Source organism: Strix aluco, chromosome 20 (genome assembly GCF_031877795.1).
Source record: "Strix aluco isolate bStrAlu1 chromosome 20, bStrAlu1.hap1, whole genome shotgun sequence".
Taxonomy (NCBI): Eukaryota; Metazoa; Chordata; class Aves; order Strigiformes; family Strigidae; genus Strix; species Strix aluco.
This window is the reverse complement of record NC_133950.1, coordinates 9,934,578-9,950,754: the sequence shown is the minus strand read 5'-3', so window position 1 is coordinate 9,950,754 and position 16,177 is coordinate 9,934,578. Positions and strand designations below refer to the sequence as shown.

General features: G+C 44.5%; 1 protein-coding gene across 1 annotated transcript in view; it reads right to left on the bottom strand.

The window, feature by feature from the left end:
* Positions 1 to 1,987: 1,987 nt before the first annotated feature.
* NUP188 (nucleoporin 188) overlaps positions 1,988 to 16,177 on the bottom strand; it is a 29,410-nt gene continuing 15,220 nt past the window's right edge. The window contains exons 25-44 of the mRNA XM_074846096.1: positions 15,805 to 15,911; positions 14,801 to 15,007; positions 13,983 to 14,152; positions 13,584 to 13,653; positions 12,864 to 12,931; positions 12,053 to 12,248; positions 11,455 to 11,532; positions 11,012 to 11,097; positions 10,430 to 10,575; positions 9,091 to 9,272; positions 8,501 to 8,701; positions 7,733 to 7,825; positions 7,399 to 7,557; positions 6,468 to 6,605; positions 5,984 to 6,058; positions 5,054 to 5,263; positions 3,840 to 3,971; positions 3,631 to 3,701; positions 3,070 to 3,199; positions 1,988 to 2,854 (exon numbers count right to left, since the gene is read on the bottom strand). Coding sequence (XP_074702197.1) covers positions 2,684 to 2,854; positions 3,070 to 3,199; positions 3,631 to 3,701; positions 3,840 to 3,971; positions 5,054 to 5,263; positions 5,984 to 6,058; positions 6,468 to 6,605; positions 7,399 to 7,557; positions 7,733 to 7,825; positions 8,501 to 8,701; positions 9,091 to 9,272; positions 10,430 to 10,575; positions 11,012 to 11,097; positions 11,455 to 11,532; positions 12,053 to 12,248; positions 12,864 to 12,931; positions 13,584 to 13,653; positions 13,983 to 14,152; positions 14,801 to 15,007; positions 15,805 to 15,911 — 2,690 coding nt within the window. The 3' untranslated portion in view covers positions 1,988 to 2,683. The remainder of the gene's footprint in view (positions 2,855 to 3,069; positions 3,200 to 3,630; positions 3,702 to 3,839; positions 3,972 to 5,053; positions 5,264 to 5,983; positions 6,059 to 6,467; positions 6,606 to 7,398; positions 7,558 to 7,732; positions 7,826 to 8,500; positions 8,702 to 9,090; positions 9,273 to 10,429; positions 10,576 to 11,011; positions 11,098 to 11,454; positions 11,533 to 12,052; positions 12,249 to 12,863; positions 12,932 to 13,583; positions 13,654 to 13,982; positions 14,153 to 14,800; positions 15,008 to 15,804; positions 15,912 to 16,177) is intronic.

Here is a 16,177-nt window from a genome sequence, read left to right as displayed (position 1 = left end):
CTATTCTACAGCTAACAGACATTTTTTTGTTGTTATGGAAACTAGATCTGCTGCTAATCTAAAATCCTAAAGCCTTGTCCCTAGCACCCAGCTTGGAAAGAACTCCTGGGAAAAGCAGCTGCTGAAATGTTCTATAGTGTAGCAACAGCACTCAGTTTTTCTAGTTAAACTCCCATGAAAGGGAATGGGGAAATCACATTACTGTTTTAGTTAGTTTTACAAGTGCCATGATTACCAATACCACAGTTCTACCTTTTATAGATCTACCCCTGCCTGTTTCCCTTCCAGCCTCTGGGATGTATACCTTTCCCTCAGGCCAGTGACATCCTGGTTTCCCTGTTATTCCTCTCCCTGGTGCATTAAAGAAAGAGGAAGAACAGCTTTAGCAAAAACAGCAGCAGCTTAATGATGCAGAAAATGGTGTCTCCTCCCTCTGAACAGCCAGAAGAAAGTCTGTTCCTGCCTTTCCAGCAGCAGCACTCCCCTCCCTCTGTGTTAGAAAAGAGCACATGCAAAATCTATTGCTACCTGGAACTGGCTCTCTGCAGAGATTATGCTCTCCTGCTGCTTATCTGCAGATGTCTTGGCCAAAGGCTGTTCCACATCTCTCTGGGGCCGAGGGGCAGGTAAAGGTACAATTGAGGGCTGAAATGCTGCCATCTAAAGTGAAGCTGTAGGTCTAAAGCACAGATGTGACCAGCAGCATCCACTGTTCTTTGCTACCTGGCACCAAGGACTCTGGCCTAGCGCCATAAACTCTCACTCTAGTGCTTGAGTAAGTATCTAAAAGAATGTATTACTTCTCCCTCAATTCTCATTCTATCCATTCTTGTTGAACACTAATAAAGCAATTAGCACCATGTGTAACTTCTAAAGCTGTAACAAAGGGAAAGATACCTACCAGAGCTATCAAGTAACAGCCCTAAGCACTGTTGAACTTGCTCAGATGTGCTGCACTCTGGCTTTACTCCCGCTCCCCATAGCTACCTGGCACCAATTTGCTGCCTCCTCTGCACGGTTCTTCACCTTCAAATCTCCCTGTTCACAGCTCCCCTGTGGCAGAAAGCGTTAATGGTTACAGACCAGGCTTAGGACTGTCACATCACCTCTCTTCCTGTCAGAGCAGCTCACCTGTTTTTGGAAGGTAATCAAAGCCCCTCTGCCTTCTACTTTAAGACCACTTTGCTCCAGCCAGTTTAGATCTCTCCAAAGCCTCCAGGGCAAGTAAAGCCAGATCAAACAAGTGTGCTAGAATATCACCAGCACCTAAGCTTACAAGGGAAAAAACAAAACAAACCCTCAAAGCAAGATAATCTAATTTTCTCTCTCTAGTCTCTTAAAACCAGCGAGATTAAAAAGGTTCTGACTAGTACAGCAATCAAGTGTCTCTTTAGGAAAGATTTGGTAGGCTACCAACTCACAGCTACATTGAAATTTGATTTCTTACCTTAGAAGTGTCTGTCTAGATTTCAGGCTTTATTTTAAGCAATGATCACTGACCTTCTCTTACTGTCTCCATCACACATTGAGCCTTAGAACCTTAAAGGGTTTGTTCATCTACTTGAGAGAGCTACAACAGCACGATGCAGCTTCACTGTAGACAGCGTCTGTCTTCCAGCTTCAACCCACGCCCTCCCCTGCTGCTGCAACAGGCAGAGCAGCTTGGACCTGTGCAGAGAGTAATCCATGCACGTGGGCCACACCATCGTGTGCAGAAGAATCATTCCTGAGGAGTATTTTATAGTGATGCTTGTTTAAAACCTCCTACGAGTTCCCCAACATGAGAGTAAGAGAAAGGGAGTGGGTGTGGGAAAGCCGAGGGAATCAGCTTTGATGATCATCGCCTCAAACAGTATCTGGATTGTCACTCCCAAGCCACAGCTCCCACCACTGTCAGCTGGGACTTCAGCCCAGCAGAACTACGACACAGAAGATGCAGAATTGGTGCTGCAGGCTGCTACGTCCAACACAAAACCATCAACCCAGCTGCTGTCTATAAAGGTTTTAATATCAGTATAAATAGGGCACAGTTACAAAAATCTGCAAGACTGGAGCAATGGAACTTTGACTTAAAAACCTTGAGTGAGGCCTTGCTCTTCAGAAACACACACAACACACAGACTGCAGGGTGAAGGGAAGGCGTGAGCACACATACACCATCTTGCCTGGAACCATTCAGTACAAAAATAGCAGTAGAAAGATGGTCTCTGAATTGCTGGCTGATCCCTTGGTTGTGCCTTAACTGGACTCTGACTGCGAGGGAGAGGCAGATTGCACCTTGTGTTAAGAGCAGAGTTAATGCCCAGTGGAAAGTTTGTCTCCTCTCTCCATCCAGCCACAGCTTCCCCAGCTGAGGTACAAGCTATAAAAATAAAGGTTTTGACTGTTGAGCACTTGTACCCAGCCAGGATGCTCTGGCAGATGGAGCGGGCGGGCTGTGCCCGTGGGCTGATCACCGAGGAGCCGCTCTCGGCTTTCCTTACATTCACTCTGCTACTGGGTTGCACGAGTTCAACGGGATCTCGCTGCTGCTCTGACAGGTGGGTTCACACCACTGCCCACCCCAGGCCTCCCTCCCTTTCCCAGTCCTTGTTGCGAGCTCTGCCAAAGGTGATGCCTTCTGCAGTGGACGTGAATCGTTCTGGTGCACGTCATGAAGAGGGAGGCAGGGGCAGGACAGGATCTATCTCTGCACGTGGCGGACAAAGGCCTGCACGAGCTGAAACAAAGGCTCCTGCCCCTCGGGACCCAGCTTGGAGGCCGACTTTCCTTGGGGAGAGGGAAGAACCCCACTGGCAGGTGAAGAGGGGCCACCACGGCGGAAGTAACGAGACAGGCTGGAGAGCAGTGTACTCTGAAATCGGGAGCAGGTAATAGGTGAGCTTCTTTCAAACACGTGCCCCTCTCCCTCCCCACACAACGCGCCAGCAGCAGAGGAACAGGCGCCGGTACCTGCAGCCCCCGGCTGTTGATTCATTCTGGGGAATGGGCTCTATGGGCAGCCAAAGGCAAATGACCTTCTCCCACAAGAAACATTTACAGTGAGAAAGGATGGTAGAAGCTGCTTACCAGCTCAGAGCTGAGCTCCTGTTTCATCCGCTGCTTATCACGGGGGTGCACAGCTGGGTCTCTCAAGTACCGAACGGCCTGGGAGATGAGCAGGTAGAAACAGTTCTCCATTGTAAACATGAGCAGAGACCTGTGCGAAGAAACACACATCAGCAGGAGCCAAAAAGGTCAGTACACTCTAGTTTCAAGGTCAGATACTCTTAGAGAGATGTCACACACACAGTACATAAGAGGGAACGCTGTTACAGTTCTCTTTCTGCTCAAGCAGCGATACTCAAAAGCTATGGTCTGCAGAGTAGAGACTCCTGTTGGCCATCAGGGAAGTCTGATTTAAATGTTTAAATAAGCGTCAAACAACTCTCTACACTGCATCTTAGGATGGGATGGTTTCATACACCCTCCCCAAAAAAATCCCTGCTTGCTTTGGAGAACTGATGGGCTATCTGAACTCCCTGGATTCAGCGTGAGCCGTTCTGAAGCTACATGAATGCCTGCAAACCTCAGTTCTGATCTGAGGAGCACTTGGTTCTGCTTGACTAAATCAAAAAGCTAGAAACTTACTTGAGGGTTTTGGTTCCCTCTTGCATATTCAGCCCTGCAGCCTGAGGGAAAGGTTCCTTCTTCTTATCCAGCTGAGAGGGGAAAAGACAGGCATTAGAGACAGGAGATACAAACGAGGAAATACTCCTACTCTTCAAAATATCAGTTGAATGAGTGCTCTGAGACCACTGCAACTGCTGTGCTCTCCCAAACAGAGAAGTGGCTAGTACCTCTCCCAGCATGTTAAGGGCCACGTTGACTGTGGCAAGAAGGGTCCCAAAGGAAGGTGCGACGTCTGCATCAAAGGCTGGTGTGGTGAAACTCAAAACGAAGAGCACGTTGTACTCAGCAAGGTCCAGCGACTGTGGAGAAACAGAAAGAGGAGTGAGCAACCTCTGAGGCCATGAGTATGCCATTGTCATAGTAACAGGAATGCCTAGTCCCTGTATCACACTTTTTGTATGGAGAACTAGAAGCACGAGACCATTTCCCAAATCTCAGGTACACAGACGGAGCAGTGGAGAGCGTTCTGTACAGCACTGCACACTCAGACGATATGGCTCTCCTCACATGAACGAACCTTCTCCAGCTCCCAAGCCGTACAGCTTGCCACCAAGCGGCAAACTAAAGTAATGACTGTTTCCAGACTGTTTTCAAACACCCAGGCATATGTACCTAGAGGCACAGGAAGTTAACTACCCAAAAGTTAGCAGCAGGACACTGCCAGAATCAAGGGTTAAACCTTCCTTTTCTGCACTTGGAGACCAGCCACTACATCACACCAACACAGGAGGGTAACAAGAGGATGTCTCTTCTGAAGAGTGGCATCCAGAGCACAGAATCACAGAATCATCGAGGTTGGAAAAGACCTTGAAGATCATCCAGTCCAACCATGAACCTCACACTGACCGTTCTCAACTCCACCAGATCCCTCAGCACTGTGTCAATCCGACCCTTCAACCCCTCCAGGGATGGGGACTCCCCCCCTGCCCTGGGCAGCCCATTCCAACTTCCAACAACCGCTTCTGCAAAGAAATCCTTCCTAAGAGCCAGTCTGACCCTGCCCTGGCGCAGCTTGAGGCCATTCCCTCTTGTCCTGGTGCTTGTTCCTTGGCTAAAGAGACTCATCCCCATCTCTCTGCAACCTCCTTTCAGGTAGTTCACAACCCTAGCTGGGTTATTAGTCTGCTCCAGGAAGGTTATAGGTACACAACGTTGTGCAGATCACACAACAGTTCAGCCAAACCTTCCTCCCACACTGATCAGTGCCTGATTCCTTGTCTCCTGCCTTCCTGCCCTGTGCAGCAGGACAGCAGGCAGAGGCGTGGTGGGGTCATCATCTCAAGCAGGACAGACTGTGCCTCCTCCCTATACGGACCCAGAACATCACCTGAAATGCTGGAAACCACCCCTTCAAGGAGCAGCATCCCTCCTCTTTCTCTACCTGATCAAGAAGGATCTGGCAGACATCAGGGGTGAAATGGCGCAGTGCAGCAAGACATTTGCTGAGGATTTTCAAGAGGCTGTACTGCACCATAAGCAGTGCTTTCTGCTCTGCTGCCTCTGACTCAGGACTGGGATGTTTGGAGGAGGCTTGGGGATTACGCTGCACTCGTGGAGTCACACTTGATGGAAGGGAATCACCATTTTTTGTCTGTGGAGAAAGAAAAAAAAAAGTCTTGAATACGGATATGATTATTTTGCACTAAGATGGGTATTTTGAGGGGAAAAAAAAAAAGCCATGAACAAAAGGAATGAGGAAATAAGGCACCCAAAGTCTGTCACCTGCTAGAAGCATGAGAATCTACACTTAGTGTGCATCAGGGGAGGCACTGCATTGCAGGGAGGCAGCTGCAGAGGCTGTTTAGATTCCACATTCCATAAGAAGAATCTCTAATCAACACACCAAGCCTTAGCCATGCTGAAGTAACACATCAGTGGCAATGCATCGTCTCCACTTCATGAATCTAAGGATTCCCCAAGAACAAGAGCACTCTCTCAAACAAATCAGATCAAGGACACCAGGTCAAAAGTGGCTTAATTAATGGCACTACAGAGTACTACAGCGATGCAGCCTTCTTGCTGCAGCGTAGGCAGCTATAAAATCACAACAGCACCATTTAAACACAGGCTGCTGTTTCTCTAGGACTGGCTTTACAGAGTTTTTAGAGTCCAGACTATTTATACATTTTTTTGCTGTGGAGAAATGCAAATCCTAACTATCAATGATTGCCACTAATCACCACTAGGATTACTGACAATCAATTCAACATCCAGGAGCCTGAAGATTGAATAGTATTTGCCTTTTAGCACGGAGCACGGGCATGCAACACTCCTAACTGGCAGCTCGGCGTACAGTCCCCATCCTCCTCACCTGCAGGTAGTGCTGGAGCATTTTGCGGCTGTGCAGGAGGGAGGTACAGGCCTGACACAGGTAACACAGATTCACCTGAAATAAATAAGGCAAGGGAGAAATCTCTTAAAAACTCAAAACCCATCTATTCACTACCATCAGTGGAAGCTAGAAAATCCAGTTAAACAGAACACTGTGATCGTAAAGGATCAATGCAGTCTCTTGATTTCTCAGTATTTTCTTGGAGTCACCTGCCAGTGAGAACTGAGAGTAAGATGTTGAATTCCCCGAACTGAATTCCAAGCTATCATCTCTCTGTTGCCAACAGTTATCTTTCATCACTCAATTCAGACAAGGAACTGACCAGACATTTAAATGACCTCAACAGCAGTTCCTATTAGGAGTGCAGTAATAGAAAGGTAATATAGTGCCAGTTTCTCTTAACACATCCAAATCCCTGTGGCCCAAGGCAACGTATTATCCACAGCAATATCCCGATTCCTACCTGCATGTCCCTCATAAGCTGTGGCAGGTGGAAATGCCACTCCTTTGTGAAATTTGAGAGCTGAAGAATGAAGCCAACGGTGTGATCAGCCTCTTCGAGACAGGCCAAGCTCTGTACTGTCCGTACTGCATTCAGACACTGGAAAGCAGAGAGAAGTAAATCAGCACAAGGACAGTTAAATCACAAAAAGCCCATTCCCTTCTCTAGAAGAAAAAAGCTGAAGATGCAGAGAATCTGCCCTTAGGGACAGAAAATCCATTCATGAACGCAGCCACACAGCACATGGGCAGACCCAGAGCACTTTATATTCCCAGTCAGAGGTCAGTTCATTTCATGAACCGTGCTGCCACACGAGCAGGCAGCTGTTTGTCTTGGGAGGGGGCTCGTCAACAGGTAATTCAGCACCTACGTACAAACAGGACGCTTCAGCACGTCTGCGCTGACACAATCCAGCCAGTACAGGTATTTCAGTATTGCAGCACTTGAGAGCTTGCTGGTCCCAGTGGTGACTGAACCCTGACCACAGCCATTTTCATTATCTGAGCAAGGCTGAGCTGAAGCCACCTCCAAGAACAGCTCTCATACTCTTCTTTCCGGAACAGGCAGCCACAAAGTGAGTTCCAGTCGAACTCTCACTTTTGCTACTGTGTTGGGTAAGTACATTAAACACCTGTAGCAAAGTCATAACCCCAGGAGTGAACAGGATGAACAGATGGTGACTGCCCAGCTCTAACAAGTGTTGTAACAGTCATCCCTGCCTGACCACACGGCTTGTGTATTCTGTCCTCCTTCTGCCACTCCTGAATTATTTCCACTGTAAATCTTTCTGAGGCAGGAGCCTCTTGTCAAAGCTTCTTCACTTTGACATGTTTCCACTGCTATCGCAACACAGAAGCCAAGCGAAGCATCGTGAAGGAAGTATGTGACACACCTGAAGAATCCTCTCTTGATGGACCCCAACAAAGTCCAGTGCTTCCGTCAGGAAGTTGTATCTAAGTGTTTTAAGAAGGCGCTCCATCAGCGACATGGAGAGACGATAGACCCCAGGCCAAGAGGGGGCATCCAGAGACTTTCGAGAGGAAGCAGATGTCTGAAGAAATCAGATACAAATGACTTATTGCCACTGCTGCCCACACGCCACAAACCCTCCACACCATTCTGGAAGCCACCAGTCTGTAGGGGTGGCTGCTCCACCCCACAGCCTGCAAGGCAGGGCAGGGCAAGCTCTCCGGGTGCCCTCCCACACCGGAGGAAGGAGCACCCACCTGAATGGCTCCGTTAGTGCTGAGCTGGTACACGCTCAGGAGGGGCAGGCAGACACTCTGCGTGACACCAGCTCCAGCCACCGCCGCTGCTCCCTGCGAGGCACAGAACAAACTACTGTTAAAATCTGCATGTGCGTCTGCTCTCTGAGACTGAAGAGACTTATTTTGCATTAGATATTTCTGTCCTCTGCACTGTCACCACCCTTTTAGAGAACTTTCATCTACACACACTTCCACATTGCTAAAAATTCAGTATCAAGAAAAGCAACACTGTTCTTCCAGTAACATCTAACCTGCATAACTGTATTATGAATTTCATTTAGATATCACCTAGTTTGGTACATACATAATCTCTGAAAAGAGCTGGCTTGGGAATGACCTTGCTTTCACCTAAAGCCCCACACAAGTTGAATTTTTAATAGATAAATGACACTTTATTGCAACTAATGAGAAAGCAGGTTCCAACACTTAATGCTGTTTTAACTAGGGGGGGATAATTTGCATTGCAGAAGAATACATTCAGTGAAAGTACCTGCTCTAAATTACACATCTGCTCTGGCTGGCTCAGCTTTTCCATCCGAGACATCCCATTATGGAGAACAAGGCAAACTAAGCAGGACTACGTACAGGACCTACTGCTTGCCAGCCTCTAAAAAAACCCCTTTATCTACAGATCATTGTTCAGCTGCATCGCAGACGGAATAATGAGATATACGGTTCCTATTAAAAATGTATAGCTATATGCTCTCATTTCTCTGCATGTCTCACCTGTTGAGTCCTTGCTAAGGTCAGCAGTAAATGTAATGAGGCCTCTGTGAAGTGAAGGTTTTGTTTAACTCTCAGGCTGATCTCCAGTGCGGTAAAGATAGTAGGAAGCACAGGGACTTTCCTAGTAATCTGCAGCCAGTAGTCTCCATCTTCATCAACTTCACAGAGCTCTTTAGCCAGATGCAGACCCAGAACACACACCTGCAGTGACAAGGAAAGGAGAACAAGGTATAGGCTTGACATGGGTACCAAGAAAATTTTTAGAACATTTACTAACACAACCTAAAGTTCAATCATTCTCAGAATCCGAAATGAAGGCACCAGGTATCCCTCACATTACACTCTGCACACTCGCTGGCTGTATTAGCAATCATGACAATGTTTTTTAGGACAGATCTGAAAGAGAGGCAGCAACAGCCAATTTCTCAGACTGATGTGTGCCAAAAAGACATGGAGTAATTCTGAAACAGAAACTGTCGAAACTTCCTTTGAAGGCAGCAGGCTGCAAGGGAAAGTTGTTCCAAACATACACAAAACTTTTGTCTTGAGAGAAGAAATGTGACTGCAAGGCAGACGAACAGGTCTTTTACCCCATCTCGCTGGTCTTTGTGTTTAACGCGGGAGGCATCATCTGTTTCCATGCTGTCCTTGTCATCTGTAGCATCTCCCAAGGTCAGGCTGTGTCGAGTCTGATCAAAGAGCGCAATAACCTCATCCTGGAGTGTTTCACACACGCTCAGCACCAGCTGGGAGTACTGTGGGATCTCATTCACTGGGACACACACAGAACAGACAACAGTTAACACACAATCCTTGTACTTAGGTTTCCAGCTTAACTGATAACATCACTGGGCCACATTTCTTGGAGTTAATATTTACTCTATTTTCATTTCAAAACCTACAAAACAGAATGTGAGAAACTGTAACTAAGGTAAATCATTAAGTCTAGAAGGATATAATAAGGGATTAGATGATCATCTGGATAACAAAAACATGTAGTTTTACCAAGAAGTCATATAAACTCACGACATCTCAAAGCACAAATCAAGCACTACTATGGACAGATTATTCCGTAACTGTCCACTTTTTTTTCCTACCCATTTCTCCAGACTGCTGGTAGTGGCCCATGCAGAATGGGTGACTCTGCGTTCTGTGAGTCCATATAAACACTACATTCTTATCAAAAACCATTATAATAAATTGCACCACCTTTTACCAGCATGACTGGAAACTCAAATTCAACAGTGAAGAAAAACCTTTAAAACAACCCTTCACTTTCTATTTATTTTCCAAAATATATGGCCTTGCAGAGCCCAAGCAGTGGGACAAGGAAGACACAGAAAGATAAGCTGATACACTTCACAACGCCACAGCTGCCTCTGTATGTGCTGTACAGAGAAATACTGCCAGATTCCACTGAGGGTCTTTGCGTGCTACTGCAATGTAAGATGCCCCACAAGTGACAGGAGTAATGACCGGTCTAGTTTCTCTGGTTTGTAACAAAATGTACCCTCAGAAGACTTTCTTGTGTTTGGGTCTTTTTTTATCTCTAACTAAAAATTCATGTCAGAAGCTAAGCTCTACGTGAGATGGCATTACTAGAGGTCCCTCCCACACCTGCTGGGCTATATTCAAAAACACATGGGAACCCTATCTTGTGTCTATCAAACCAATCAGAGCCAGAGGTTATTGTTGGGGAAGGAGAAAAGAAGGGAAGACATACACATACTGTGAATGATAAACCTCATCTCTTTCTAAAACTAGCTAAAACAAGAAAAAGGTGAAGAAGTCCCAGAGGTTGGTGGCTATATCCAGCATCCTGTACTACTACTAACACCACATGCATTTTTATCTTGGAAACACTAGAACATTAGGGTGTATTCAGCCACGGCAGCCCTGCTCTTGACACTTGTACATGCACCACCTCACCTTTCATCTCCTTCATTTGCAGAACAGTGATAAGAGCTGAGAACACTTTGGCTTTGGTTTTCTCCATCATCTGCTGATCTGCCTGTAGTACTCCCTCCAGAATCTGCGTCAAGGAGTTTATGATTTTATCCACTGAACCCAACTCGCTGACAACAAAAAGGGAGAGCTCTTCAGATTAGACAAGATCCCTCAATAAATATATTGGCTTGACTGAGCTGTGAGGATCAAATAACTTATGACCCACACAAATAAAAGCATTTCTTCCAAGTAAAGTTTAAGTCACCACCTGGATCTCACTAAAGACATTCCACAGTACAGTGAGAATGCAGGACTGACTATCACAAAAGCTTTTTTGATGCACTTTTCACCAGCAAGCAGGAAGCCAAACCATAAATGCATTGCTACAAGAGATTTCAGCAACAGCTGACAGACATTTGCCATCCCAAAAGAGAATTCTATGATAAAGCTTCAGTTTCCTCCCCAAATCACTAAGGGAATCTCATTAGAGCAAAACACTTAAACATAATCTCTCAAGTTTTTATATTTAGCAGTGACTAACAGTTATCCAAACAAAATACCTACCTCTTCCACTGTTTGAGCAGGATCAGGAGAAGGGTACATAGCATGGACCCCAGCTGCAGACAGGATACTGACATGGGAACTAGGAGCTAAGAAGAAATACTGCAAGAGTTACAGTTGCACTAGTGACATGGAAGAACATTTAAGAAATCCTCAGCCCAAGCACCGCCACCAAATGACCAGGTTTGTTCCTCAGCAGCTACCAGCAGCGAGGGAACCAGCGTCATGACCCTCGCAGGGTCACTCAGTGATGACAAGAATGACACACACAAAAATCCAGATTTGTAAGAAGCTCATCAATTTAGGAAGAGAGACTTTGTTTCAGCCCAATTTCACAGGATCTAAAAAAACCTATGATGGCAAGCAGCTGCAGAAACAGAACTCCCACAGTACAAAGATGATGAGCAATTGGGAAATTAAAAGAACTGACAGGAAGCACCACCTACCAAAACCTTGGTCCCATTTAGCACATCCAGAAACAACTGCTGATGAACTGCAGGATCAGTCAGATGCATTATATCTGCCTAAGAACCACAAATACAGAGATCAATCAAGCACAACAAAAGATGCACCTTCTTAGCAGTCTAACATCAGTCTACTGTTTTAATTTGTTGCTTTAAGAATTCGCCAAATTTCACAGCTGCTGAATGATGCAGTTTTACAGAAATCACTGAAGTAATACATTAATAGTTGACAAGAAGACGGCAATGACTAACTTCCCTAATGGTGCATCCCTGACTCACTTGACTCAGCAAAATCTCTTCAGGATTACAGAATTACTTAGAATTGCTATAAAAATGATTTACTACCTCTCTCCTCTGCTCAGGCAGACAGTATGCTCATTTTGATCAAACAGCAAAACACCACTGACTCTAACCTCTTGTACCACGCTCGTGCCAACTTGTGTTGTGAGCATATATACAACAAAAGTGAAAGAAAAAACAGCGAATTCTTCATTAAAGCTTAGCTGGCCCTAAGAATTGACACTGTATTATTCAAAATGTTAATTTCAGATTATCATGAAAGATGAGAGGTAGCTCTTACATGGCTAGTAGAGATTATCAGCAGCATCCGCCAGGCTGAGATGAGCATTTGATACTCTGTCATGGAGGCACAGCTGCTACCCTCTGTCTCTGCCACGTGATATGCCAGTAACTTCACATATTCTGACCAATAGGCAAAGCGCTTTTTGGTGGAGAAATTCTTCAGCGTGTCTTTCAGGGACTGATCCAGTGAGCCCCTGACCAAATCAAGAGGAGAAGTTATCTTCATTTATTCTTTGGTCAGAAAATATACTTCTTCTGAGATTCAGGTAGGAAAGCCAAGGACACAGCTTGCAAGTGAAGGTTATTCCACATATTAGACCTGTGCAGGGAATCCCACTTTTTGCATCAAATGTGAAGGAAAAACATGATCCCTGAAGAAAATCTATGATTTTTCTTTTAAGGGGAGATTTTAGTTAATCCTAACTTTTCAACATATTAAAGGACAGTTACGTTCAAGAAAACAAAATGAGTGTGAGAAAACTACTAACGTTATTCAGCAATCACTATAGTAGGTGTACTTAGCTTAGTTTACAATTAGCTTTAATAAATACTGTATATTCTCATTCCAGGATACAAGGAAAATACTTACATTCTCACCTACAGGCCGCAGAAAGACTGTAACATCTCTTTCTGCAGTTGGTGATTACAAGAATCTCAAATGCCTGTTTGTAATTTATTTATAAATCACTGTTCCTCCCACATTTTCACAGGATTACATGTACTTTGTCCCTCAAAGCCTGCATGGTCTATCAAGATTTAACACAAAATTAAAAAGTACAGGGATGAAGGAGAGACTACCAAAGACTCACTTGACAACATAGTAGATCTCCAAACAGATGATTTTCATGATTAAGGCACAAGTATCCAAGACGCTGAGCTATAAAGGAAAAAAAAAAAAAAAGCAAAATCTGAGCACCTAGCTCTGCAGGGTAAGTGGAATTCTGATTTATCCCTACCCATCCACTTGCAGTGACTGATAATCCAGTTTTGCAGGAGACCTGTTTCTCCCAGAATAGCAATAGTTATGTCGTTTGACCACAGACTGGTGATAATAAGGAAAGAATTCTGTGTCCAAAGTGGCACTCAGTGAGATCACAGGACTTTCATAATGAAGGGGAAAGCTCCCACAGAAAGGAAGAATAACAAAAACCTAATCGATTCCTCTGTGATACTAGTCAGCCTGAGCTATGCCTAAAGAAAAAAAAGTTTGTTCTGCCAAACAGCACATGACGTACAGTACAGATACACTACAGACAGCATGCCTTTCAAAGAGTGTTCCCACAGATGCTAGGTAACATCTATTTTTGTTTCATATGCAAATAAAGAGCAGAGAATTTCAGAAGACAGTTTATGGCTGTAGAGCCTCTGCAAAGCTCAAAAGCATTCACTTCATCTCCTGCCTGTGTTTAAACCACTTGACCATAATTCTTTTAAGAAAACTGCAAGCAGAGGGAAGAGCCACATACATCACTTAGAAACCTTTTCTGAGAAGTACATAACTACCTTCATTTTGTTTGGATGTAACTCACCTCTGATGATTCTGAAGGTGGAGGAAGGGTCCCAAAAAGGGGATTGGTTAAATTTTCCCAAAACTTTGGCCTAAAAGATACATACAGAAGTAGTATCAGTTATCTCCCCCACACCACATGCCTAGCAGCATTTTGACTGTTCCAAACTTTATAGAAAATATGCTTTGGTAAATACAAGCTTTGTATAAAAGAAAGAAATATATTTGCTTCTGAACATGCCCACAGGGGCTTCTCATCTTCTTTCCTGAGAGACCTAAGTTCAAAGCCCACACACTGCATACCCTTGCCAGCACACACAAAGACTAAGACACAAATGTCCCCGAAAAGTCTGATGAATTAAAGAAAAAGTGTTTTGGAAAAAAAGGAAGGAAAATGCATTGTAGAAAAACAACAACTCACTTTGTCCTCAGAACTAGCATGGCGCTATCTCGACGGTCCTGCCACAGAGCATGCAGGAAGGCAATGGCAGCCCGGTGCAAGAGGGGAGGGCACCAGTACCTGTCCTGTTGTTTGGAGTCTATCAGCTCTAAGACTACTTGGAGGCAACTCCACTCCCCTAAGCTGAATTCCTAAAGCAAAAAAGGAAATGAGAGAGGTTACGTCACCACAGAACCACTATGTAGGCATCTATTAAAGCAGAATGTGCTTGATTCGATTTGAACGATATACAGAGAAATAATTCTTGAGTACATGATGCTGTCATATATTTTGTATACGACTAAAAAGAATGCAGTCATAACACTGGAGAGGAAAAAAATATTTTTAGGGGAATAAAAAAATGAGCTAAGCTAAGACTTAATGAGACCAAGTGCCTTCAAAAGGTCCCAACCCAAGAAGACCTTGAACTGCAAAGCACCAGAGTGGGTATTCTGGAAAACTGATAGTATCCATTGTACCTCAGTCTTCAACTTTCTCACTGAGTGGCCACCATCAGAGTCAAGAGAACGGGCCACAGGGATCTTTGGTCTTTGGTCTGACCCAGTAGATGTTCTTATGTTAACTCACTATCTGCCTTGAAATACTGGGGAAAGCTTCTCTTTGGTTATAGGGAAAAGTGAAACGGGATAGCAGCACATCTATTCATTGCAAGCACAAGCTACGTTTATCTTTACATTAAGCACATCAGGTCACATAGCTCAGAGACTAGTGCTGTAAGACTGCTATGAATGCTACAGTAAAAGACTAGTGAGTCCTTGGGCATGTATCTGCTATTCTACCTTTGACCCATCACTGCCATCCTTCACTTCCAAGTTCAGGAACAGCTCAATGAGCCCAGGTTGTGTCTCCACCGCAACCGTGAGGAACTCCAGTATCATGACCTTAATACGCATGTCCTCGATCTTGCTCTGCAGGCGGGTGAGGAAGGCATCACGGATGGCAGCAGCATCACTGCCAAGGCAGGCATAAACAGACATGGGAGCAACCTGCAAAAGGAAAGAAACCTCAGAAGCAAAAATAACCAAACTACAGAATGCTTCTTGTCTATATAAAAGCTGATTTGCACTTTAAATTGAAACTCCAAAATATTTGATATTGAATCTATGAATGTATGTGAGGGAACTCAAAAGTAAGCTGCTGTCATTAAGCAGGAGGAAACCTGCAAAATGATCCACATTTTCCTCTTTGGCAACTCTGCTCTATCCCTCACCTGTTTCTCAAGGGTTATGACAAAACTGGGAAAGACAAAGAAAACCAGTTTTGGAATAATGTTTCTTGAAATAAAGAAACTCAGAGCTGGATCTATATGCTTTAATAAAACTGCAAATACATTCTCAGGAGTTTAGTAGCTAAAAGAGTAAGTCTAAAAGGCAAAGTTGAAAGCTCCCGATAAAAACTTAAATAGGCTCCTCTTCTCAGTAAGATGTTAACATTTCACTTAAGAAGGTGTAGGAATTGTATTTACAAGTGTGACTTGAGAAAGTTGCTCAAGAAAGTGGAAAGAGATCAACTGGAGGTGCAAATACTTTGCAGAAAACACCCCACTCATGTGAAGCCTCTCAGTGAGATCCTAAGTGACTTCTGAAACAGCAGATTACATTAAAAAACTAAAGGACCCTCTATGTGATTTTTAATGTGCTCTACCTTACAGCTTTCAGTCCACACTGCCTTCACCAGACTTGCATTAAGCTCCCTGATACAAAAAAGCCTGAAGAAATTATCTTTAAAGACTTTCAGTGGTGGAATCGGTCACAAGGGGAGAAGCAAAGGAGTCTCATCTTACCGTAGCCAGTCGTTTGAGCAATTGGATGGCCAGGCGTGGAAGTGCAGGGTCATGCTTGTGGTAGATGTATTTGGCCAAGACCGCAATAAGGTTGTTTCCATGAGCACCTGGAGAGAACACAATTAAAATCAGAGAAGAAACTGCAAGAAGATGTAACTATTTACCAAATAATAATTTCCATAACAGAAGGTGAGAACTAGGTCACTCTCCCAAAAGAACAAGGCATGGGCCCAGCCAGAGGTACAAACGGCAGCTGATTTACTACATTCTGTAATTACACCTAACTTATTACAAAGCAGCAAACAACAAGCCACGTTTGCTTAATACTTTAGAAGCTGTCCCAGAGGTGAAGAATGTCTTAGAAGAGGGAGAA